The 27761-nt window shown below is 42.3% G+C and overlaps 2 protein-coding genes across 6 annotated transcripts in view; one reads left to right on the top strand and one right to left on the bottom strand.

The window, feature by feature from the left end:
- The window catches only part of LOC124795359 (neuroparsin-A), a 150488-nt gene that overhangs the window by 11333 nt on the left and 111394 nt on the right, over positions 1–27761 (top strand). For all 4 annotated transcript variants that reach the window (XM_047259353.1, XM_047259356.1, XM_047259354.1 and 1 more), the window contains exon 2: positions 5608–5830. The gene's annotated coding sequence lies outside the window, so the exon portion shown is untranslated. The remainder of the gene's footprint in view (positions 1–5607; positions 5831–27761) is intronic.
- The window catches only part of LOC124795356 (E3 ubiquitin protein ligase RIN2-like), a 218327-nt gene that overhangs the window by 155428 nt on the left and 35138 nt on the right, over positions 1–27761 (bottom strand). The window contains exon 1 of one of the 2 annotated variants that reach the window (XM_047259348.1): positions 7735–7906. The exons of the other annotated variant lie outside the window; for it this stretch is intronic. Coding sequence (XP_047115304.1) covers positions 7735–7756 — 22 coding nt within the window. The 5' untranslated portion in view covers positions 7757–7906. Of the gene's footprint in view, positions 1–7734; positions 7907–27761 lie in introns of those variants that run through there. 2 annotated transcript variants of the gene reach the window in all.

Genomic DNA, 27761 nt, shown 5'->3' with positions numbered 1-27761 from the left:
CGTGTCATATATTTTACTTGATTTCACTTGATGGGGGTCTTAGCGGACTGAACTTTGTGTGGCAAACAACTCAGAACACTCCCGGCCATTCTTAATTCCTATCCCTAACACCCGAACCTCCAGATGTCAGACACTCAGATCGAACGATGTATGTAAGTAGAGTATCAAACGAAACACCCGTTTAGTTCGTGCTGTGTGCTGTCATCCAGTAGAACATGCGTAAACGGTAATTAAAAGTGACACCAGAACTACGGAGCACAGGAAAGGCGTATCTGTGAGTGATAGTTTAGTAGATCTCGCGTGGGTGAGTTGGTAAAGCGAGTCGTCGTGCCAAAGGTCCCGCTTTCAAACCCTACTGATGACAATTTGTTCTAACTGTTTACGCGTGAAACTGTTATACAGGAGAATATTTTCCAGAGATTTAGAAGGATTTTTTGGTGATTGTAGCAAGGTTATTTTGGCAGTCTGCTTTCAATTCGTTAGTAGCAAACCTATAGAGCACATGTGTATAGACATATGTGGTGTTCTGTCGGACATGTGCAACAGGACACCACTTTTATGAAGCAGCTAACGCATTTGCAGTGTCACCGAATAAACATAAACAATCGGAACAGGAGAATAAAGAAACAATTGCATCACACGTGCAGAAGTTTTAATAGTCCTATATAACACTTTCACTCATAATATAGTGAAAAAATTGTCATCTTTGGGATATGAATCCAGGAACCTGGTACGACGCTCTAACGCTATACCAACTTTCACACGGAAGTTATACAGGGTGTTACAAAAAGGTACGGCCAAACTTTCAGGAAACATTCTTCACGCACAAATAAAGAAAAGATGTTATGTGGACATGTGTCCGGAAACGCTTAATTTCCATATTAGAGCTCATTTTAGTTTCGTCAGTATGTACTGTACTTCCTCGATTCACCGCCAGTTGGCCCAATTGAAGGAAGGTAATGTTGACTTCTGTGCTTGTGTTGACATGCGACTCATTGCTCTACAGTACTAGCATCAAGCACATCAGTACGTAGCATCAACAGGTTAGTATTCATCACGAACGTGGTTTTGCAGTCAGTGCAATGTTTACAAATGCGGAGTTGGCAGATGCCCATTTGATGTATGGATTAGCACGGGACAATAGCCGTGGCGCGGTATGTTTGTATCGAGACAGATTTCCAGAACGAATGTGTCCCAACAGGAAGACGTTCGAAGCAATTGATCGGCGTCTTAGGAAGCACGGAACATCCCAGCCTATAACTCGCGACTGGGGAAGACCTAGAACGACGAGGACACCTGCAATGGACGAGACAATTCTTCGTGCGGTTGACGATAACCCTAATGTCAGCGTCAGAGAAGTTGCTGCTGTACAAGGTAACGTTGACCACGTCACTGTATGGAGAGTGCTACGGGAGAACCAGTTGTTTCCGTACCATGTACAGCGTGTGCAGGCACTATCAGCAGCTGATTGGCCTCCACGGGTATACTTGTGCGAATGGTTCATCCAACAATGTATCAGTCCTCATTTCAGTGCAAATGTCCTCTTTACGGATGAGGCTTTATTCCTACGTGATCAAATTGTAAATTTTCACAATCAACATGTGTGGGCCGACGAGAATCCGCACGCAATTGTGTAATCACGTCATCAACACAGATTTTCTGTGAACGTTTGGACAGGAATTGTTGGTGATGTCTTGACTGAGCCCCATGTTCTTTCACCTACGCTCAATGGAGCACATTATCATGATTTCATACGGGATGCTCTACCTGTGCTGCTAGAACATGTGCCTTTACAAGTACGACACAACATGTGGTTCATGCACGATGGAGCTCCTACACATTTCAGTCGAAGTGTTCGTACGCTTCTCAACAACAGATTCGGTGACCGATGGATTGGTAGAGGTGGGCCAGTTCCATGGCCTCCACGCTCTCCTGACCTCAACCCTCTTGACTTTCATTTATGGGGGCATTTGAAAGCTCTTGTCTACGCAACCCCGGTACCAAATGTACAGACTCTTCGTGCTCATATTGTGGACGGCTGTGATACAATACGCCATTCTCCAGGGCTGCATCAGCGCATCAGGGATTCCATGCGACGGAGGGTGGATGCATGTATCCTCGCTAACCAAGAACATTTTGAACATTTCCTGTAACAAAGTGTTTGAAGTCACGCTGGTACGTTCTGTTGCTGTGTGTTTCCATTCAACGATTAATGTGATTTGAAGAGAAGTAATAAAATGAGCTCTAACATGGAAAGTAAGCGTTTCCGGACACATGTCCACATAACATATTTTCTTGCTTTGTGTGTGAGGAATGTTTCCTGAAAGTTTGGCCGTACCTTTTTGTAACACCCTGTATATCTTAGTTACTCATACTTATGATTTTACTGTGACCCGTTGATATGGTGTTTATTTTAATTAACTTTTACACCCCTTCTGCTTGACGACAGCATATAGTACGAAGTTTTGGTTGATACTCTGCCTACTTACAACGTTTGGTACCGATCTGAGTGTCTGACATCTGGAGGTTTTGGTGTAATCAATACTGGTCACGTTAACTAATCCTGTAGCCTCTTGGTAGAATAACTTCATAACTATTAATGAAAAGCTCGAAAATAGGATGTTTTGCAGTATTAATTCACTTCTATAACTGGTTATCGGCTTACAGGATTATCAGCAGAGTTTAACTATCGTCGTCAAACAGGATAAAATAGTGGTGAACGACGTTGCGAAAGATATTACACATGGATTGAAAATCACTGACATACGTTGCTAGACTGGCAAAGGCGGATCTGTTACTAATGCCTAACGTTTGGTGAGGTAAGATGGCGGCATCACGAAGTTCGTGTATGCTACTACCATTTTTTGAAACGAAATGATGTTGTAAGCTTTACGAGATGGTCTAAAAAAATTCTGCAGTTGAGCACTTATTTACGTACTAGTTGATTTTAAGACGTACATTGTGGAATGGTGTTATGAGGAGAACATCAAATAACATTTACACACGTTTAAAGCAGACTTCAGTTATCGGAAGAACACTAAAATGAATAAAGACTCTTGTTGTCAACGACAAATAGCACGTTCTACTTATAAGAGCACTTTCACAACGATCATACTATCCGAAGTTGATTAAAAGTAGTCAAAAACACAAAAGTAAGCTACATCTGTTAATACCAGAGTTATTGCAAGCCTTAAAATAAACATAAACTATTTAAATTCTGCCTGTATTTCAGGTAAGACAAACTGTAATGTAATTTTTTAGGCTTACATATAGTACAAAAGCAAAAATACGTGATATATTTCTTACGTTTGCATTGAGACATGTTCCTTTCCTTGTATTTTCTGTATGCTGTACGAAAAATTGCAATCAAAAACATCGCTTGTATTGACCATTATGTCAAAACTCTAAATGTAACGTAGTTATATTAGTTTATTGCCATTTTTTACAACTGTTTTATCAGAAAATAAACAGCTGTTAACATGTCCTTTCGCAAGCCGCCATATTGCGACTGACACCAGTGATACTGAAACTTCCTGGCAGATTAAAACTGTGTGCCCGACCGAGACTCGAACTCGGGACCTTTGCCTTTCGCGGGCAAGTGCTCTACCAGGAACCAGTGATACTGTATACGTTATTGCCGATCTAATAATGTATGTCTGTGGTGCAAATACAGAGTAATTGTTATCTTTGACAGACACAGACTGAAATACATCTTTGACAGTGTAATGGTAACGTAATTGAAATAGTTTTTTGTTATTAAATTCAGTTAACGATCAGAATAAAATGGAATAAAATAACATACTGGGTCTGATGATGACTTATAAGATTTTAAACTGTTAAATCACAAACATAAAATTTTATTTTATTGTGATTATTACTTTAATTCAAGTAGTTATATTAGTTAGGTTGTTTTTGCTAGTTCACTGTTTTTTCGATGTTTAGTGTTAGTTTTTTCTGGCTTGATCGCATTTTATTTATTTACTGTTTAACATTATGAATTGCGATACCATTACGCTGTCAAAGATGACATTTGATTTGTGTTTGCATCTCTCCATGTATAATATCCTTTGTAATATTGTTCATAAGTATGGTATCCTCTTTGTCGACGACAATCAGTTAAATTCTGACGATGGCGTTGTAAGCCAAAATCGGATTGACGAATTGAATTAATGCTGTAGAATATCCGCAATTTTGTGCTTTTCATTTACAGCACTAGTCATTTAATAGTGGTAAGGCAGTCAGTTTACAGGGACCATGATGAGCGCTAGATGACCACTTAACGTCTGACTTTCGTAACAAGATACTGGTTCTGATGATGACTCATGAGATTTGAAACTGTCAAAATTTCACCAAATACGATCACATAAATTGTGAATAAAAAAATATTTCCCTAAATAGATGTTTCATAATGAATAAATCCGCTCCAGTTAGTCTTGACAAATCCTTTATTTGAAGAAAATCGTACACTCGATCTGGGTTTCAGGATGTAAATTCTACCTTCAGGTGCTACAAGAAACAAGGAAAACTAAGAGGCATTGTTCATAAAAATAATTAACGTTAAAAGGACCCATAGGAATGTGAACTTCAGGTTAAATCTTGATTGCGTACTAGGAAGTCGAACAAGTCATGTAAAAGATCCAGCAAATTTATCACGTAGCATTTGGGATCTCGTGCGGGTGTGGCATGGAAAGGTATTCTCGGCAACCATTACTGCATCTCGTAAGCAAATAAACACACATTGCCAGCCTAATGTGCTGGACCAACTGCGAACGACTATACATGTGGCATGGGCTTAAGAAACACAAATGAAGACATAAAAGCCGTAGAACGGCTGGGCACTTACATGCTAAGCTTTTGAGGTCCATAAATTGGCATTTTACGCCATTTATGCTTTCATTTCACATTCTTAAGCCCATGCCACATGTCTAGTCTTTCACAGTTGGTTCGTAGGTTACATTAGGCTGGCAACGAGTGTTTATTTGCTGTTACATTCATAGTTTTTTTCGAATATGCACCGTTTACCAGGTGTGGTACTTTGGTGCCATACCAGCAGGGGATCTCGCATGCTATTTGACACATTTTCTGGATCTTTTACATGACTGGTACGACTTTCTCGTACGCACCCAAGGATAACTTTATGTTCACATTCGTATGGGCCCTTTTAACGTTAATTAATGTTACGAAGTATCCCTCTTGTTTTTCTTTGATTTTCATAGCGACTGAAGGGGGGATTTACATCCTGAAAGCCGAGTATTTTGTTAGATTTTACGCAAATAAAACATCTGTCGAGTACAACTGGAGGGAATTTATTAATCATGGATATGTTTATCAACAGTTGTGGATGTCCCACGAAATGTATTATTATGTCAAAATAGATCGCTCGCTCCAGTGTGAAAATGGAAAATTTCGGTTTGGCTTAAGTTATTGTATTGTTGTTTGTGAAAAGTTGTAGCACATGAGCAGATGATGTTCATCCCTTCACCTCACCAGAATTCCTCGAAGGTCGGCAGCACCCTTCCGACCCAGCCGCCCACACGACAGCGTCTCTTCCAGACGCTGGTCGCGGAAGCTGAAGCGACGTGTTGATGGATAATTTTTTTGCATCAGGTCGCGTGATGAGCGTCCGCCAGTAATTACGAGGAGCGTTGTTTACCGCGGCTCCGTCATGGGCGCGCACGGGCTCAGCGCCTGACGGGCACCGCTCGGGGGTTGACAGCAGCTGGCCGTGACGCAACGCCGCCGCCGGCCGCGTATATATTGGCGCCGGGACGCGACACTGCCGCCGCAGACCTCCGCCGCCAGCCGTTACCACCACATCGGCCACCAACAGGTGAGTGGCTGGCCTCCAGTAGCCTGAGCGCGGCGCCGACACTAGCGTCCTGCCGCCCTCCGGCATCGAGCTTGCACAATAAAGTCACAGTACTCCCCACGGAACGCGTAACGCGTCCAACCGAAAGCTTCACATATTGGCGTACTTGCTAAGACAAGGCCCGTAGCTAGCCACTGGACAGCTTTCGGAAGGCCCACACAGTTGGCGTAGCCTATGCACTGCTGCTTACATTCTAGACATTGCTGCTCATTCTTCGGCACCACAGATTGCCACACAAAGTTGTTATTGTACTGGGACGGACTTAAAAACTCTCCACAGCGACATGGCTAGCCTACATCAGATGCACATGACTCCTCCAGTCTTCTTATTGGACATGAAACGAAAGCTCTGAGGTTAACGATTTGAATATGACGTGGTACCCAAGGCTGTCGTTGTCAGCTGGTTCAGTCCCCAAGCGGAGCACTTACACGCAGAAGAGTTGAAGAAGCTGGTTCACTATTACGAAAAGTGCATAAAATGAGTAAAGATAAGAAAATCCTCGTGGAATTTCCGACCTTAACCACTAGTCCCTTTATTATGCAATGAAGGCTTTCACGTAGTTGCTAATGAGTCTTCCGGCCTGCATGGCCAGTGCCGAAGAAAATTTTCGGTTCCTGACGTTTCATCCAGAGCTGTGCTGGCCAGCTTCAGAGGTGCTCCTAGCGCCGCTGAGTCTTGCCGACTATTCAGTCAAACAGCTCTTCAATTGGCATCACGAGGCTGAGTGCACCCCCTACCAATCCTCCCACTAAGGAAAAACCCTTGGCAGTGCCAAGAATCGAACCCGTGTCTTACGCCTATACCGTATAGCCTACTGATTCTGCTTTGGCCAGCTGTACTGACAGATTTTATCAGGATCAAGCAGGAAAGTTACTACGTTGAAAAACAAGATAGCAAAGATCACTTGTTCAGAATTACAACCTTCATCCAGTCCAATAATGAGCTCAAAGTGCTTACTTCTCAGTTAGTTGTATCCGAGAACCTTGATTGCAAAATATGTAATTTAGTGAAAGTACAGGATGAAACATTCCCTTAGAAAAATTTATTAATGACAGTGCTGGAAAACCTCTACGTTATTTGATTTTCAAACAGCTGAGCAAAACTGATGGTACTCAGACATTGTTCTCTTTGCTTATTCTGATCAACACTAAACTGACACTATATATATATATATATATATATATATATATATATATATATATATATATATATATAGCGCAACGCAATCTGACTTTCAATAATCCCTACAAAATAATGGCCCTGACTAACAATAACGTATACCTTTCATGAATCACTTACCTCACAAAAATCTTTGTTACTCGAACTACTGCAATTCAGCGAGCGCCAATACTGCCAGCTAAATGAAAGATTCTAACTACTGAAGGCACTAACTACTGATAGGCATAGTTAGCAAATGAAAGAGTTTGATGCAAACAAACAATGTATTTACCTCAATAGCGTTCAAAAGTCATAATATATATATATCAGTTCATGACATCCAGTCTCACAAATTTCCTTTTTCTGACGCACACACATCCAGATCGTCCGCTCTCAAAACTGTGCCATCTCTCTCCCCACATCCACCACTGTTGGCGGCTCAGATCCAACTGCTCAACGCTACGCGCTGTTCACATCCAACTGTCCAACACTACACTAGCGAATATTCCAACAATGCCAACCAGCCACAGACTGCGCACAGCACAGCCAGTGATTTTCACACAGAGCGCTACGTGGCGTTACCAACATAAAAACCTAAACAGCCTACTTACAAGGAAAATTATGAACTCTAAAGGTAACGTACGACACACACACACACACACACACACACACACACACACACACACAAAGCTTTCGTCGTTGTTTACCGTATAGCTTGGTACTTTTCATTGGCCAGCCGTGCGGAAAGATTTTGGCAGCATCAAGTAGGAAAGTTAACTTCACTACGTCGAAAAATACGATAGTAAGGGTTCGGAGCACCTAACCCCGCACGAACTTCTATCTGTAAAAAACTACCACAGCTCGGACTCGCACGCTACTATCGCGGGTTGCTAACTGGAGCCCGACTTTCCTCCGTCACCCGGCTGACTAAACACACGCAGGGAGATAACCAGCTGCTCGCGTTCTTTTTGCGAGATCGTCTGGCTATGTCCGTCTGCTACATTTAACAAACAAATAGCGATAAGTAAATCTTGTTTACATAATATTCAGGACCTTGATGCCCGTCCCGCTAATCTCAATAAAATTACAAGAACAGCAATGTGGGACACAGTAATGGGGCGAGCACTGCTCTTATGATGTAATTTTCACGTCAACTGCATGTCACAACAGGATTGCAGTATAAGTTCATATAGCTACATGGTTTTTGGCGATCTGAAGAAAAATCGGGAGAATGTCTAGAGTACGGCATTCACAAACGGTGCGGTACACATACGCCAAATCTCTGGTTTTCTGTCTTTCATTCGTCCAGATGTAGCAGTCAGGGGGAACAAGCTTAGATGGTGGGGTCATGTTACACGCATGGGAGAAGCAAGGTTACCCAAGAGACTCATGGGTTCAGCAGTAGAGGGTAGGAGGAGTCGGGGCAGACCAAGGAGAAGGTACCTGGATTCGGTTAAGAATGATTTTGAAGTAATAGGTATAACATCAGAAGAGGCACCAATGTTAGCACTGAATAGGGGATCATGGAGGAATTTTATAAGGGGGCTATGCTCCAGACTGAACGCTGAAAGGCATAACCAATCTTAAATGATAATGATGATGATGATTCGTTCATATAATTTCTTAAATCAGTGTCAGCTGTTTAATTTCCACACGATGCAATAATTACTATTCACATGACATTCGCATCTTTAAATCATCAGTTTCTACAGGTACTGTTTTCCATAATAAAAATTATTTGTCTATAGTAACGTAGTCTGTCTCTAATTAAGGATTATCATGCACAATAAAAGAGTAGCTCTAAGGCTTAAGGCTGCCGGTTCGAATCCGGATAGTGCAAGTAAAGGTCAGCACCAGTATTTGGATAGTAAGGGAAGGACAGGGCTATTCCTGGAAGTAGACAGCACACTAAAGTCCTGGATTCGATCTCCGGTCATACCGCAATGTCTCGAGGAGTGAGTGCATGAGGACTACTGATGATCGTCAATCCGTTGAATAGAGGCATTAAAATTGGCTAACACCTAAGATGCTGTTCAAGAGAAAAAATCTGTTTCCGGAATGAATTATTCACTCTTCAGGGCACTGTGCGCTGATATGAAACTTCCTGGCAGATCAAAACTGTGTGCCGGAATGATACTCGAAGACGGAACTTTGCCTGTCGCGGGCAAGTGCTCTACTGTCTGAGCTACCCAAACACGACTCAGGACCCATCCTCACGGCTTTACTTCCTTCAGTACTTCTCCTACCTTCCAAACGTCGCAAAAGCTCTTCTGCTAAACTTACCAGACTAGCACTCCTGGAAGAAAGCATATCGCGGAGACATCACTTAGCCACAGTCTGCGAGATATTTCCAGAATGAATTATTCACTCTGCAGCGTAGTGTGCACTGCTACGTAACATCCTGGCAGATTACAACTGTGTGTCGGATCGAGACTCGAACTCGGGACATTCACCTTTCGCGGGCAAGTGCTCTGCCAACTAAGATACCCAAGCACGACTCATGAGCCGACCTCGCAGTTTTACCTCCACCAGAAGAGCACTTTCCCGCGAAAGACAAAGATCTCGACTTCGAGTCTCGCTGAGACCAGCAGTTTCGATCTGACAAGAAGTTTATTGATCAATTTGCTTGTATATATATGCTTACTCTTTCTTCGTTTAACATTCAGTATGAACAGAATATTATCCAAGACTGTGCAAGCACTCATCAATGTCATCCAAAACATACAGTTACACACACACCTCTCTTCAAAGTAGGCTGGATGATGGAAATGGCAAAACTAATCTATTAATACACTCTCAAGAAAACAATGAGGAATGTTCCACGCTGCATTCATTCTCAGTAATCAACACAAAAAAAATCATGTGGAATGATTGGCTGGAGTCCATCAAGAGTGAATTTTGGCCGGTTGGTGCAAGTCTTTCAACTGGACTCTACTTCGGCGACTTTTGTGCCCCTAACCTATTTCAGTTACCCAACCGGGGAAAGAGGATGTATAGTTTAACATAGAATCTGAACCACGTGTCTTTCCTGACATACCTTCACATCACTGAGAGATGTAGGCTAGGGTAAAGGCAGACGAACACATTGAGTTACGAGTGGGACTCGATCCCACGACCTTTCTATTTCCGGCCATGCACTTTGCCGCTCCAAGCACGACAGTAATCAGCGCAACAATTTAGTCAGTGCCCTTCATCTCTTCTACTGATAACACGTCAGGCGATTGGAATGTCGTCAGAACTGGTACTGGCTGACAGCAGTTAAGAGACGCACGATAGCGGATACACTGTCTGATGAAAGGTATCCTGACGGCCCGCTGTAATGCGGAATTAACCACCCGATGTGACGAAAGGCCAGTATAATAGCAAGCGGGGAGTATTGTGTTGTCAGTAGAGGAGTAGAAGCAGCAGGCTCTGGCTCTGAACACTATGGAACTTAGCTTCTGTGGTCATCAGTCCCCTAGAACTTAGAACTACTTAAACCTAACTAACCTAAGGACATCACACACATCCATGCCCGAGGCGGGATTCGTCGGTTCCAGACTGTAGCGCCTAGAACCGCTCGGCCACAGAAGCAGCAGAATAGGTCGGTCAGGTAGACTCAGTGACTTCGAGTGTGGTCTTTGGATGTCACCTGAGTAACAAATCCATTTCAGCTCTTCTTAACCTGCCCAAGACTCTTGTTGGTGACCTGTCTGTGGAATGGAAACGCGAAGGAACAACCATAGCTAAACCAAAACCATGCAGACCTCATGTATTCACGGAAAGGAACCGTCTAGCATTGAGGAGGGTGGCTGTAAAAAGCCGCATGTAATCAGTGGAAGTAATCACTCGTGAGTTCCAAATATCCACCAGCAGTCTTGTTAACACAATGACTGTGCATAGGGAGCTAAAAGGAATGTAATACATTGGACGATCATCTTCACATAAGCTATACATTCATGTATACATTGCCAAGCGATGCTTGAGGAGTAAGGAGAAACGTCACTGGACAGTGGATGACTGGAAAATGATTTAGAGTAATCTCTATATGCATAAATGATTTGGAGGACAGGGTGGGGAGCAGCCTGCGGTTGCTTGCTGATGACGCCGTGGAGTCCGGTAAGGTGTCGAAGTTGAGTGACTGTAGGAAGATACAAGACGACTTAGACAAGATCTCCAGTTGATGTGATGATTGGCAGCTAGCATGTTCGGGTACTGTGTTACTAGTATCCATCTTGACACAGTCAAGTCGTTTAAATATCTGGGCGTAACGTTGTAAAGCAATATGAGGTGGAACGAGCATGTAACAACTGTGGCAGGGAAGGCGACTGGTCGACTTCGGATTACTGGGAGAATTTTGGGATAGAGTGTAAAGGGGACCGCATTTAGGACGCTGGTGCGACCTATTCTTGAGCACTGCTCGAGTGTTCGAAATCCGTACGAGGTCAGATTGAAAGAATACATCGAAGCAAGTTAGAGGAGAGCTGCTAGATTTGTTACCGGTAGGTTCGATCAAAACTTAAGTGTTACGGAGATGCTTCGGGAACCCAAATGGATATCCCTGATGGTAAGGCGGCGTTCTTTTCGGGGCACGTTATTGAGAAAATTTAGTCAACCGGCATTTGAAGCTGACTGCCAAGTGATTCTGTTCCCGCCAACATACATCGCGCGTAAGTACCGCGAAGATAAGATACAAGAAATTAGGGCTCATGCGGAGGCGTACAGACAGTCACTTTTTCCTCGCTCTATTTGCGAGTGGAACAGGAGGGAAAATGACAAGTAATGGTACAGTGTACCCTCCACCACGCACCATACCGTGGCTTGCGGAGTATCTACGTAGACGTAAATGTAGATGTAGATGAGTGAATCACATTGTATCGTATGGTAATCCTATGGAAGGGTTTGGGTTTGGCGAATGCCTGTAGAACGGTACACCTCATGTATAGTGCCAACAATGGAGTACGGAGGAGGTGGTGCTATGAGAAGTGCGTGTTTTTCGTGGTTAGGCTGTGGTTCCCTTAATCATCCTTACGGAAACGCTAAATGTAGAAGGGTACGAACTCGGAGACGTTGATTGTATCAGCACGATAATCCACCCTGTCATAAAGCAGCATCTGTGAGGCCGGGCGGTGTGGCCGTGCGGTTCTAGGCGCTTCAGTCTGGAACCGCGTGACCGCTACGGTCGCAGGTTCGAATCCTGCCCCGGGCATGGATGTGTGTGATGTCCTTAGGTTAGTTAGGTTTAAATGGTTCTAAGTTCTAGGGGACTGATGACCACAGATGTTAAGTCCCATAGTGCTCAGAGCCGGTTTTGAAGCATCTGTGAGGCAATGATTTGTGGACAGTAACATTCCCGTAAAGGAAAATGGTTCAAATGGCTCTAAGCTCTATGGGACTTAACATCTGAGGTCATCACTCCCCTAGAAATTAGAACTACTTAAACCTAAGTAACATAAGGACATCAACACATCCATGCCCGAGGCAGGATTCGAACCTGCGACCGTAGCAGCAGCGCACCCGTAAAGGAATCGTCTGCCCAAAGTACAGACTTCAGCCCAGTGGTACATCATTGGGATCAGTTAGAACTTCGTTCCAGACAACAGCGTCCATCATCATTACCTTCTTTGGTTCCGGCTCTTTAAGAAGAATGGGCTGCCATTCCTCCGCAGACATTCAGAAACCTCACTGAAAGCGGTTCTCAGTAGAGTTCAAGCCGCCATGGAGACAAAGGGTGGACACACTCTGCATTAATGTCCACTAATTGATGTTCGGAAACTTTTGGTCAGATAGTGTATTTTCTTCGGGTTATGTCCTGGGTACCTAATGCATAGGACATTGTAGTTATATGATCACGTATATACTGTGCTTTCTACGTACTGCCCCTCAAGCGATGGAGCTGAATACCTCGAATCGGTTAATATCGCCGCTGTCAAGCGAAGTGCTGAGGGCAACAAAGCGTTAATGATTAGCGTCTCCGTTAACCATTGAGCATTGTAGCAACGGATAGGCGTGTCACAGTGCAGAAAATCACTTGCTAATTCAGTCCTAAACAAGAACGACCATTGAACAACCATATCGTCAATAATCATCTAACTGATGTTGGATACCAGTCCCACCTCTTCACATGTGGTCCCCCAGCTCAGAGCTCATATCACAGGACTCATAGTTCGTGATCAAAAACACTGCTACTGAACGATTCCGTAATGTAATAACGCGTCCTTAACTGATGAGTCACGAAAAATGCAGTTCACGCCGATGGCAGACAACTATTACGTCAAAACGACATGAGGGGCTGTATCCACTTGCCAACACGTCGCAGTTCAGGCAAATGTAGGTATTGTTTCCGTGGGATTAAATAATCCCTTTTATACGTCTCTCACTGGCAGTGGGTGCGTGAAGACACTGTACGACCCTTTGGCTTGTTGATCAGAGAGGCCCTGTTGTTCTCAAATTGTGTACAATGTTTTGAGGAAGACGCCACAGACGAGGTCAGCCAAATCTTCCGACTTCTGATCTATTGAAACCTTGTGGAATAGTAATTCACATTTTAGAACCAGCTCCAAGCGATCCCTGTGAATTCTGGACAGAGGCTGGGCTACCATTAACCAGGCTGCCATCCAAACGGTTTCGGTATCTTGTACAGACCTTACCGCATCACTGCTGTTATCATGGCCAAAGGGCTTCTACAAGCTGCAGCACATGTGATTCTTATTGCGTTGCTCCTAAATGTATTTAAGTGTAGGTTCTTATCCAGAGGAAGCTAGAGCAACTAAACGAACGTTTGTGAGAGGTACAGTTCCACTCCTTGTAAGCAAATTTGTATTTTTTCACAAGACAATCTCTGATACCAACAGTATGGCGCCTATATCGAGTTAGTAGTTGCTTGTTTCCATAAAGTCAGTAAGTTATCTACTCTGTCTTCTTTACTGAAGATACAGCTACTGACTCAAGATATGGATACCCTCTACAAGCAAGAGATGGCCATGGTCTCTTTTGCTAGGGTTCAGTAGCCCACTGGAAACGATGTTACTGTTATCTTGCAGAACAAGAGAGATGTGTTTGGAATAAAAAGGGTATAAGGCCAGGATGCAGTCCTTCTCCTCAACTATTTTTTTCCCTGACGGAATGGAAAGGAATGTTGAGAAGTAGAATTAAAATTCAGTTTGAGAGGATGTCAGTGATAAGATTCCCTGATGTTGCTATCGTCTATGAAAGGAATATTTACTGAACCTGTTGAGAAGGATGAATGGTCTATGGAGCGGAGAATCTGTACTGACAAGGAGAAGGGCACAGTTTCAGCCATCTGATTTGGCTAATACTTGGTAAGCAGCTTCTGTAAAATCTAAAATGAATGACGAAAATATTTTGGGTCAACACCTTCCCCCTCCCCAGTTCTTGAGAAAACCACCCCTAAAGTTCATGACGCACATTAGATTAAAAATTGACACGATCGATACATAACCGAAAACTGCGCATTTCTCGTCGTCGTATGTGAGGCCCACAAACGCGTATTTTCGTAAAAATTAAAGAAAGAAACTGATACAACTGCTGCTTATGTACCCATAAGGTAAACGTTGTTCAAGGGAAGTGCCGCTGGTGTAGCGACCAAGGCATCTGGCTGTGGAGTAGAGGACCTATGTTCGATTCCGAGATGCATTCTGAAGATTCTTTATTTGTATTCTGAATTGGTAGGAATAGGAAGTTTAATAATAACAAGGTACGCAAATAAATTTTTCAAACGACGAGGATTAGGATAGAATTAAAATTTTGATCCTGGTTGCTTTACGATTGCTCTTTTATTAACTCTGTTGTATGCCCTCACTTTCTTTCGAAAATCAACCTGGACGTTACTTGTCATATGAACATTCGAGGTAAATATACTCGCGGCACCAAAAACATCTAATAAATGCAATCTTCGCGCGCAAATACACCGTTTCTTCCGAAGATTTGGCGGAAAATAGACTTGATTTATGTTTAAAAATATTTCTCTTCTGGAATTAATTTTGATGCTTTCCATGCGTATGATAACACCACCTGAAAAATCGGCGCTGAAAGCTGATCACGAATTGTGCTATGAAAATTTGTTGCATCGACGCCGTTGTGCAATTCCCGCTGGGTTTCCAAAAGCACATGCAGTTTTGAAACCTCTCAATAAGGCTGTGTACCGCGCCTCGCTGTCTGTAGTCCCTCAGAATTGTTTTCATACAAAGAGGCTTAAAATTTTAACTCTTTACTAATCTAAATCGATTGAGAAATTTATTTACCTACCATGTTACTATTTCTTATTTATTACGTTATTAAACCTCTTATTCCTACCAACTCCGATAGTGAAAAAACTGCAAAACGCATCTGAGAAGCAAACACAGTTCTTTTGCTCCCAAGCCAGATACCTTTGTCACTATACTAGTGGTGCTTTTCTTAAATAGCGTTCACCTTATGGCGACGCAGGTATCAGTCGTAACAGTTCTTTCCTCGGTTTCTAGGAAAATACCCGTTTGCGTTCCTTACATATGATAATGAAAACTGATCAACTATCAGTTATCTATCAATCCTATCAATTTTGAGTCTACTACCCGTCATGAAATTTAGATGTGGTTTATTCAAAACAGAAGGGCGTTGACCCACAATACCTCAGCTTTTCACTTCAGAGTGTACGTAAGCGACCTGCCAAATATGACGCGAATGGGTTGTCCCGGTATGAAGCCTTCCCCTTGTGAGAATAAATGAAAGAAAGATGGAAGTAATCAGGAGAAGCAGAAGTGAAATGAACAATAAACTTGAAATCAAAATTGGGGACACCGTAACAGACGAAGTGTAGCGGTTCTGCTACGCTGTAATGAAAGTAATGCATGCCGAACGAAGCAAGGAGGATATAGGAAGCATTAAGCATTCCTCGCTAAAAGAAGTCAACCAGTATCAAACGTAGACCTCGATTTGAGGAACAAATTTCTGAGAATTTGCGTCTAGAGTGTAACATTGCGTGTAAGTGGACAATGGGATGTGGGAAATAGCAGAAAAAGAAGAGAAGTGGTTGAATTGTGATAAAAGAGGAAGATTAAGTGAACTGATAAAATAAAATATGAGAAAGTTCTCTGCGAAGTCGGCGAGGAAAGGAATATGTGAAAACACTATTTAGCAGAAGGCAAAGGATGATAGGAAATGTGTTTAGACATCAGGAAATAACTTACATAATGCTAGACGGAGTCGTAGACGGCAAAAACTGTAGGAGAAGACAAATAATGGAATATACCTAACAAATAAAGGAAGAAATTCTGTGTAATTTCCACCTTTAGATGAAGAGATTAGTACAACATAGAAAGCATCAAAAATGTCTGGAAACTAACGAAAAAAGTATTTACACCCCTTACCATCCAGTTGTTCACAGGGTACGAAATGGAGATTTTGTTTTGCCTTCTCTTGATGCTACAACAGCATACATATAATATGCTTGCATTCACATGATATGTGTCACTACTGCATTCCCTCAGCTAGCTCTATTTCGTTTCCAGATATGCAACTGTTGCTGAGTTGACTGATTCAGCGAAACAACATACGTGTCGAAATTCTAAAATTGGTACCAGTAGACACATTAATTTACCTCTTAAATACCAACGAACATCTCTGAAACAATAGCGGTCTGAGCAGTCAGTGGTCAAGATGCTCTATCTAAAAGCGACACCACCAGGCTACCTGAGAGACGAGAAGCATCAGAACTTAGCACGAACGAGACTTAAGTTGGAAGGTCTGGACGGTCACCTTTATCCCCTCCATGCAAAGGATTTAAATAACTAAAATGATTCTGTACCATTGGGAAGTTCGCTAGACCTCGTCCATCACTGTAGTCTTACTGATTGCGGTCAGTAATATGGGGTGAGACTACGCATTGGTCAAGGAGCTATACTGCTGTTCATAGGAAAGGTGCTAATTTCGATGCAGCTAAATTAGGAAATTCTGCGGTTCCCTGTGACCACATCACATGAAAGCCTAGAGGGTACATACACAACGTTTAGCCGATTCAGGCACACTCTCTTCCAAATGAGTTCTGTTTTTAAAAGTCCATTACTTGAGACACATCAACAGTAAAAATAGAAGAAATTCGCTTAATAGTACGTTGGATTAGTGTGAGACTTGATTAATAGTTCCAGTCCAAGGGCCCTGATTTTACATATTCTTGAATGACGATAACTAATCGTAACCTTGCCTTTTAACTGGAATCTTAATCTATATTCTACGTATATGGAATGTAGTGGAATTAAGTCGGGTGATTCTGAGGGAATTAGATTAGGAAATGAGACACTTAAAATAGTAAAGGAGTTTTGCTATTTGGGGAGAAAAATAACTGATGATGGTCGAAGTAGAGAGGATATAAAATGTAGACTGGCAATGGCAAGGATAGCGTTTCTGAAAAAGAGAAATTTGTTAACATCGAGTGTAGATTTAAGTGTCAGGAAGTCGTTTCTGAAAGTATTTGTACGGAGTGTACCCATGTATGGAAGTGAAATGTGAACGATAAATAGTTTAGACAAGAAGAGAACAGAAGCTTTCGAAATGTGGTGCTACAGAAGAATGCTGAAAATTAGATGGGTAGATGACATAACTAATGAGGAGGTATTGAATAGAATTGGAGAGAAGAGAAATTTGTGGCACAACTTGATTAGAAGAAGGGATCGGTGGGTAGGGCAAATTCTGAGGCATCAAGGGATCACCAATTTAGTATTTGAGGGCAGCGTGGAGGGTAAAAGTCGTGGAGGGAGACCAAGAAATGAATACACTAAGCAGATTCAGAAGAATGTAGGTTGCAGTAGGTACTGGGAGATGAAGAAGCTTGTACAGGATAGAGTAGTATGGAGAGCTTCAGCAAACCAGTCTCTAGATTGAAGACCACAACAACAACAACAACATTCTTCGTATTTAATGATGTTAACATTAAGGAAAAATAGTGTTTTTCAAAGTTTAACAATTAAAGCCCAATCCGAGATCGCCCGGCGATTGAGACAAATTACTCATTTTCTGGCGTAAAGAAGTTAAAATCTCCGCTCAAGCACCACAATTCAGATTTCCTGTCAGTTTGCTAACCACTTTAAGGCAAGCGCAGTGGAGCTGTTTCTATCCGGACTAAGTGGAACTGTTGGTTACTCGCATAACTGAAAATCCGGAAAATCTGGAACTGTAAAGAAAATTGGTTGACATGGATCCAGTGCTACAAACACACATATTTCTTCACATAAAGATAAAAATTTACATTATTTTCACACAAATGTAAATCAGATATAGAGAAAAAAGTGATTTGTATACACTGAAATACTCAGTAGGTTTCCCTTGAGACAGATTCGTAGATAGTTTATGTACAGCATGATCACCTGGGTTTTTCACCAGCCATAATTCGGCTGAAGCAGTTCCCTCCTGACGTTCCAAATAAATCCACTTTGTTGCCCCTGTGAGTATCATAATGTCGTTGGATTGACCACCAATTTCGTCAGATAATCAATCCATCATCACTACCGCCACTGTCTGTAGACGAACAAACAGCGTTAATTTCATCATCGGAAATACTACTACCAGCGTCACTCTTTTTTCGCAGTCAGTCATTTACGCCATTAACACAATGTCTGAGCGTCCTGGCATGTTGTTGTTCCAGTCTGACACTGCTGGAGTGCCAACACCGGATTCAACAGCAATGTTAGCCAAAAAAATTTTTTTTATCATTTCTGTACACCGCATCTAACCTTTTGACGAAGGCCATTAAAAGCTTCTTTCTCCGTGATGTCAGTCTACACTCTTAACAAACGGAGCAGTACAGTACAGTGCACCTCAGTGTCAGTTTGGTCACTGACATCTGGCGAAGATCTGTGTAGAGCGGTTGATCGAATTTAAATTTAATGATTCTCGCCGTAGATTGTTGCAGCTATTACGTGCAGAGTATAAAATACTGCACTAACTGTACTAAAAGGGAGAAAGAAAACCCGACCTGGATAAGGCCGGATAAACGAGATTCGACTGCACCGGAATTTCGGCTTTGAAAAGAATAAGGCCGACTTCCCTCTATATCCTTGAGCTTTCCGAACCCTTGCTCTGTATCTAATGAAATCCTCATCGGGGCATTAATATTTTTCTTTCTAATTCCCGATCATGAACCTTTAGACGCTTATTGGGATTCGATACTGCAATCTTACGGTCTCCGGGCACGTACATTACCACTTTTTTAATCTTATTTTGTTCGTTATTGGTCGTTGTATTTGTTCGTGGCGGATGTGCCATGACGCTTGTTCAAGTTAATCGTTGATCCATTATCTCAGTTTTTTTTTTTTACTTCAGAGGGCCCCTATTCCTCCGACCGAACACGCTGAGCTACAGTGCCGGCTACCACTAGACCACCAGACCCGACGGCAAAATAAATACAACTCAGTTTACAGCTTTTCCTCAACACTTACACAACTCTTAAAATTTTTGTCATATTATTTCAATAATAGGTCTCCTAAAACCAATTTGCAATGCTGATTCTGGAAAGTTCTTTCATTTTGTTGTATCACGTCAGCGTTTTTCACAATAAAGACCACGTATTTCAAAAACATAAGTAATTGAATCACAAATGTTAAAATAAAATTTCAGTCAAGATCTATATTTTTATAATTATTGTTTTTTTCAGTCACACTAAAAACATTATAAACAATTGTCTTTGCAACATTACAAACAGTACGTAACAGGTTTTTTTCCCAACTTTTGAGGCTTTAATGAAACAAATTAGTTACACATGTATCATTCAAAGTACGAGTATTTTCCATCCGTGGCCACTACTTTCTCCCATCTTTCGGGCAGTGTACGAATCCCGCGTCGAAAAAGTTGTTCATCTTTTGAAGCGACCCAGGAATCGATCCAATTTGTGACTTCTTAAGGAGATCGGAAGTGTTGGTCAGCCAGGCCATGTGCCATTGATCTAAACAGGTGATAGTAAAAAAAAATGGCTCTGAGCACTATGGGACTTAACTTCTGAGGTCATCAGTCCCCTAGAACTTAGAACTACTTAAACCTAACCAACTTAAGGACATCACACACATCCATGCCCGAGGCAGGATTCGAACCTGCGACCGTAGCGGTCGCGCGGTTCCAGACTGTAGCGCCTAGAACCGCTCGGCCACCCCGGCAGGCTGATAGTCAGAGGGAGCAATGTCTGGAGAATATAGGACTTCCCATTTTAACGTTTCTAAGTACGTTTTAACCTCTTTTGCAACGTGGGGTTCGAGAGGTGTCGTGCTGCAAAAACACTTTATCGTGCCTCTCGCTGTAATGCTGCCGTTTGTCTTTTAATGCTCTGCTCAAACATATTAATTGCGTTCGATAACGAGCGCCTGTGATTGTTTCACTTGGTTTTAACACGTCATAGTACACGACGCCGAGCTGGTCCCACCAAATGCAGAGCATGATCTTGGAGCCGTGAATATTCCGTTTTAGTCCTCGACATGGAATCATGGCCAGGATATCCCCATGATTTTTTTGCGTTTAGGGTAATCGTAATGAAACCATTTTTCGTCCCCGGTCACCATGCGATGCACAAATCCATCCAATTTTTGTCTCTGAAGCAACTGTTCACAAACACACAAACGCCGTTCAGCGTCTCTTGGTTTCTCCTCACACGGGACCCAAGTTCCTACTTTCTGAATCATGCCCACAGCCTTGAGACCTTTTGAAATGGCTTTCTGTGTCACTCACACTAATCGCGCCCAATTTTTCGTGAGTTACACTAGTCTTCACTCAGCAATGTCTCCAATTCCGCATCTTCGAAAAGATGCACCACTATGCAGGTCTACGACGTTAAAATCAGCGTTGAAACCACTCACGACACGTTCTTTCACTAACAGCATCCTTACCATTCGTACTTGAGAGCATTCGATGACACTCAGCCGCTGCTTTCTTCATATTGAAACAAAACAGTAACACCTCCCGGAAATGACGGGAATTAGGCTCGTAAACTGACATTTTCAATAAATAACAAGTGATGCAGACACAAATAGACTAGTGTTTGAATGAGGTTATGTTGACCGAGGTCCAAGCTAACTGCGTGACGTCTGCGATCTGTTTCTTTCAACCGCTATTTACCGTTAGTACGAAGTTACACGAAGTGAGCTGTTGCATCGAGAGGTGGTGGACAGAAGTCAGGATATGCTACTGGGGAGGCACAGCGGAAGAATCTGAAGCAGATGTCTGCCGCGGCGCTGCTGGTTCATGGTCACGCCCCCCCCTCCCCTCCCCCCCCCCCCCCCCCCCCACGCGCTGTCAAAGAGACATGTCGCTGCTGCATTCCAGCAGATCGTGGTGTGCTGTTGACCTTTGGTCATCAGTCCACTCCCCTAGGTACCTGCCGCTCACTTCTTAAGCGAAACTACATCTGTAGACGCCTAATAACAGTGGTATAAGTCCAGCTCTGTAGTTAAGCAGTCAGCATTTCTGTCATGTGGAGGCTGCGGGTTCGATTCTCAGTGCTGTCAGAGGATATTTCGTTATGGGAGACTGGTACACAGAGCACTAAGACATGTAGGGCCGTTTAAAGAGCTACTTGAACGAGGCATAACGTTTCCAGAGTCTGTAAAAAACGGCGAAAGTTCCAAATTTGCGGGTGTACATGCGGAAACTTGATCTGGAAGAAACATCTTACTGAACTGCTCAAACAATTTAGTTCAGCTATTTTTAGTCTTCGTATAAAAGCTGGTTTAGGAAACAAGCGAATCAATCGCCTAACATATTTTGCATTTTTACATTCAATAATGTCAGTGGTTCAGAAAGGAATCCAACAGAATTTTTTTGTCATTTCCGCAATAACGTGAAAGTCTCACAGATAGTAAAGCAAGTTTTAAATCTAACCTAAAATCAAAAAAATGATTCAAATGGCTCTGAGCACTATGGGACTTAACATCTGTGGTCATCAGTCCCCTAGAACTTAGAACTACTTAAACCTAACTAACCTAAGGACATCACACACATCCATGCCCGAGGCAGGATTCGAACCTGCGACCGTAGCGGTCATGCGGTTCCAGACTGAAGCGCCTTTAACCGCACGGCCACACCGGCCGGCTAACCTAAAATCATTTCGCCTGATTAACTACAGTACTTCTAGTCCACAATCGAATTTTTATTTAAAAAGTGGTAACCTGTACAAAACTAGTAGTTGCATGCTTGGAACTGAAAAATAATATGTTCAATAATGTTAAATTTAGGTCACTGTGCCATTTAGAAACTTTTAGATGGCCCTAAACTAATCATGTATATATATATCCTGTAAAATGACTCGTTCCCCATCGTTTCGATAAAATGTCGTTCAAATTATCTATGAAACCTCTAACTGACTAAGTAACTATCATATTTTGAGAGAGCTATGTGTCGACCACTTGCCCCTTCATGACACATTCAGTGTCACTACTGGCAGAGGATGGCACGGCAGGAGCTCAGCATCGCGCCAGGAGTACCTGATCACAGAGACAGTTTCGATCCTTCAGTGGATGGATCGCAACGTCGATTATTGAAGACGTTTAAGGAGAGATATGACGCACGGTAACGATTCAGAAGATTTTACCATCAAATTAAAAACAGTTACAATAACCTATTTCGGGACAATTTTTTCGGGACGCTTTCCTTGGTTGTGAGGCATTGGTAATAGCCGACTCCGATCCTTTGCCAATTGGGAACTCCTCTGTCGCATTACTAGCTGGTCTGGTATTTGGCAGTAACGAGCCGAGACACTATAACGTGCCGTATCTCGAACAATAACATTCTATCTCTCGTATCGTGCTCATATTATTGAAATCTATATGTCACTCACTAGCTATTTTCGAGCATATTGTAGCCGAATGCACTCATTGTGTCGATGTCAGATACTCTCACATTCAGATGTAATTTCAGCACAATGTACACTCCAACAAATCTCCATCCCACTTCCCCCACCTCAGGTCGTTATGACTAATAAATTATTTAGGAAACAAGGTTTATATGAGTTTCCGTATCTCTGTGGAATATCATATAACGGCCAGAAACTTGCCACGGTGCAATTCTGTTGCGGTAAACACCATTGATAAACACGCCTGGGCCAAGTGGTAAAATCTGCTGTAGCAGATTATTGTCTTAATACAGGACATAGCATACTCTACGAGAAAACCAAGATTATGACCACAGTTTAATCCTTTTTACCATATATCTGTCATTTACATTTCCCTTAATACACTGCCCTACATCTGTTCATTAAAATAATTAAAAATACTTTGAGGAAGAATGAAAACGGTTAAGAATAATGACATGGTGATACGTGTGGTCTTGCTACTGTAAGGCGTTTGTAGGCTCCTAGTACTATTTCCTAGATAAAGGATTTGGATCCAGAAGTGACAAAAAACGAAAGCATTCGGGTTGAATACTGGAAGGGTCTAGAGACTCTATACTGGAGGGAGGGCTGGTTGCAATTATGCTGAGAAAAAGTGCATTCATTTGAAAGTTGTTTCTTTCTTTCTTTTGGGATTGGATCTTAAAGGGCGCAATACCTATTCGGAAGCCAGGTAATCGTACTTACAGAGATCCAACATTCCGACGTTTTACGGTCTAGAACACTGCGATTACTGCTAATAAGACGCAACGAGGAAGGCAACAATTTTCCCGTGACAGATCCATTGTGGCGCGCTGCACGATTCACGGAACTGTTAATTTTAGTTCATCTCGCGGTTATGCTGCGACCATGCTGGGATACTGGTGACCCTGCGCCAGCCGTGTTTCCCGTAGGGCTTTCTGGACAGATTACGGTCATTCGCCTGAAAGAAACTCCGTCACGCATGAGCGCTACTTGCTAGCAGCAAGAAGTTATTTGGACCGTTGACACCAGAAGTCACGACTTTCTGACTGACCTTTTTCATGTGAGCAAATCCGATGTTTGAGGTCACCATATTGGTTACGGGAACAAATGGAACGTCGTCTCTCGTGATACGAAGAAAAATATCTGATACTGTGTCGTCTGACCAACCGCGGCCATTTAGGGTGTGTCAACACCAATTAATTACATAGTGCAAATTAAAAAAATTAAAGATAATTTTGACTAATTTACGGTTTTGGATCACTAATACAGGACGGTGACACGAAAAATACGACATACGTCTAAAAGTTGATATGATGATGTAACTAGTTAGTATAAGATAGAGACAAGTTCCCCCGAGCATTGTTTATACACGGTTGTTAAACATGCAGTCCCAGTTAATGTTTATTGGCGTATTCTCACCTTCGTTCAAAAGTGTGCGTGTTTAATTTGTCTATGCCATTTCCTTTGAACTCGTTTTAGCTTCGTTCCAAGTTAGCGGAACAAACTTAATGTTCTACATTCTTTCACGATAAGCTTTCTACTATTCAGTAGATGGCAAAACAATCTTACTAAGTGTAATTGTGATTAGGGTGAATAGCATTTGATATCCTTAGTATTCTTCACATTATGTAACAAATATTGATAAAACTGTATACTTTCAAATTATGAAATAACGAAATGTACGTAACACAGCTCGTTACATCGTCTACTTTGAAATTATAAAATACTTATGTCTAACCTACACGTTAGCGCCTTCATTTGCTTTGGCGTGTCAGTGTGGAATAACCAAATGTTGGTGTGTTAATTCTCAGACGTATAGTTCATCTCCTTTCGTAGTAAAATGATATAGAAACATTGCACGTCTCACTTGTAGTTTGCCAAAAATAACCAAGGATAGGCAAAGTAATTTTCGTAATGCAAATTTTTCAGACTTGCATGCTCTGGTGTGAGCAAAGAGTAACAAATAGTAGGGATCAAAATGGAATGATTGCATTTATTCAGCCGTAAGTAAGGCAGTTGGCAGTTTATTGGTATGATGCTAGACAAATGCAGAAAGTCTACAAGGGAAATTGTTTCAAAAACACATGCGACCCATCGTACAATAATGCTCTAGTCTTTAGACCCATACCAAATAAGACTAACAGCGGATATTGAACGCACGTAAAAAATGGGCAGCACGAATGATCAGAGGTTTATTTGACTCAGTGGAGAGCATCACGGAGTTGCTTATAGGTCGGAACTGACAGAAAACAGATGCCAATTAACTTGCCAATTCCTGCACATAAACTTTCGAGAACCATTATTAAGTTACGTCCAGGATCATACTATATCAGTCGCGTACGAATCCCGAAGTCAATATTAAACCAATTACACCATTCATGCATTTAAACCGTCTTCGTCCCTGGTCTCCATACACGGACGGAATGAGAAGCCCTAGTTGTGCCATGGAGTTCACACTCGTTTGTGAAGTGTGGATGTAGCTGTGAAAGTGCTTAAAAATGCTGAAATGAAGGATTTTGCAGTAACACTGTTGTTGGCCTCACTTTATGTTTATCATGTTTGAAACACACCACGAAACCAGATGTAGACGTTTGGACATGAAGGTACATTAACTCATTGCAAGAAAATCGTTCTTTCAAGTAGAGAATGGATGGCCACTTTTTGTTTTTCATTGTACGGTGGTAACTGATATGCTCTATTTTAAGAAATACAATAGCCAGCTACTGATTTATGTATTTTCATTGATTTCAATACGTTTTCGGGCATTCACCCGTCTTCAGTTGGCATATGCGTATTGGCAGAAACAACAATATATGAAAAAGGGGCTGGTTGCTGTATTTCTTAAAATAATCCACAGCCACGGACCTCAACAGCCAATAGAATGAATGAATTATTCAGAGTACGCTGTTTTTACTCCCTGTTACTGAGAAGTGACAAGGAAATGGCCTGTCTCATCTCAGAGAAGTGAGTAAAACGGGTCATCTTGCCACGTGTGACTTGGTATTGCATCTACAAGTGAAATAGGCGAATTTCTATGGGCAAAGGCGTCCTGTAGGCCTAGGACAACGAAAATGTTCAGATGCCAGAAGGGAGAACTGGCATATTTAATCGAGAATAACTTTATGAGGCAATCACAAATCGACTAATATTTTTATGTTGTTATGTTTATAAGTACCTAAGGTTATTGTATGACACGATTTACCACCTTCCCCGCCATTTGCCGCAACTGCCATCTATTGCAAAAATGGTTCAAATAGCTCTGAGCACTATGAGACTTAACATCTGAGGTCATCAGTCCCCTAGAACTTAGAACTACTTAAACCTAACTAACCTAAGGACATCACACACATTCATGCCCGAGGCAGGATTCGAGTCTGCAACTGTATCAGTCGCATGGTTCCAGACTAAACGCCTAGAACAGCTCGGCCACGCCGGCCGGCCATCTATTGCAAAACGATGGCTGGTTGATTTGGGGGAGGGGACCAAACAGCGAGGTAATCGGTCCCATCTGGTTATAGAAGGATGGGGGAGAAAATCGGCAGTGCCCTTCGAAAGGAACCATCTCGGCACTTGCTTGAAGCGATGTAGGGAAATCACGGAAAACGTAAATCAGAATGGCCAACGCGAGTCTGAACCGTCGTCTTTCCGAATGCGAGTCCAGTGTGCTAACCGATGTGCCATCTCACTCAGTGAAAACGACGGAAGCAAAGTTAGAGACCTAAAAAATAAGTTGATAAGAGGTTGAAATCAGCTGACCGAGCTAAATCAATAAAGGAATTTAATAATTTCGTACAGTCTCTGGGCGCCAGTTGTAAGAATGCTATTGGTGGTTTCGAAAGATGAGGAGCTGCACTGGAAGTAATAGAAATTGTTTTGAAAACGAACAATATGTCGAACTATATAGCGAAATAAAACGTACCTTTTGCATGTAGTCCTCCTTCCCAAGATATATCCATGAATAAACCTCGAAAACTCTTACTTGGATGGTACTGCATAATGTACATTTTACCTTGCAGTTCACTGCCAGTTTGCAGAACACAGTTGACAACTTTGTATGCAGCAATGTTGACCCCGATTGACAGATGCGTCGTCATGTTAGACTTCTCGGCGCCACTGACTGCTGTTTGTACGTTGCTGCTGCTGCATCAGAACAGATAAGACAACAGAGGCATGTTAGCTCGTTAGCTGATTGCTGTGCCGCCTTGGGCAGCTACATTCTTGAGAACCACTTCTCCGTGGCGGATCTACTCCGACTCTTGTTGTTCGGTCCTAAATTACGAATCACAACAGACTTTAGGAGTTATCGAAGACTTCTTCACTTAGAAGCAGTACCAAGTGGTGCTCGACTCCTCTGCAAGTGCAAGACAAGAGTCTGGACGGCATTTTGGGCAGTTCCTCTGATGCATTACAGCCATATACTTCGATGATGTCAGAATGGTGACACAACCCTTTGGTCTCTGGCATAGTAGGATTGCAGGTTGCAGGCCGTTGCCTTCCTTACGTCAATCCGAGCGTGATTTGCGTATTGGTCTCTTATAAAGGATTGTGAGGTACGCTTTCTCATAGTTGTGAGGAAGTGACCCGCTTTAGCGATCAGGGGATCAATAAGATAATCCAAGCTCGTCACTGTTTACGTTTCCTGTGCTTTTGCTATACAGCTATACGCGAATGCTGCAAGTTATCTTCAACAGATAAAAGTCTACCATATCTCCAATACTTCTCTAATAGTGTGCTCAGAGTCCAATGGAGACGTTGGAAAGAGACGTTAACACCTAATCGTACTTAAGCTCATCAATTGCCTAATTTTTCTTTCTTTGTTTGTTGTAATTTTGAAAAACTTGAAATGAGTTCTTTTTCGTTTTTCAGTCGAGCATCGGATAGGAATGGTTTATGGAGGGCATAACTTTGTTTAGCATCTTATGAAATCCC

This window comes from Schistocerca piceifrons, chromosome 4, assembly GCF_021461385.2.
Source record: "Schistocerca piceifrons isolate TAMUIC-IGC-003096 chromosome 4, iqSchPice1.1, whole genome shotgun sequence".
In the NCBI taxonomy this organism is placed as follows: domain Eukaryota; kingdom Metazoa; phylum Arthropoda; class Insecta; order Orthoptera; family Acrididae; genus Schistocerca; species Schistocerca piceifrons.
The sequence above is the reverse complement of the archived record's forward strand: the minus strand, read 5'-3'. Positions and strand labels throughout refer to the sequence as shown.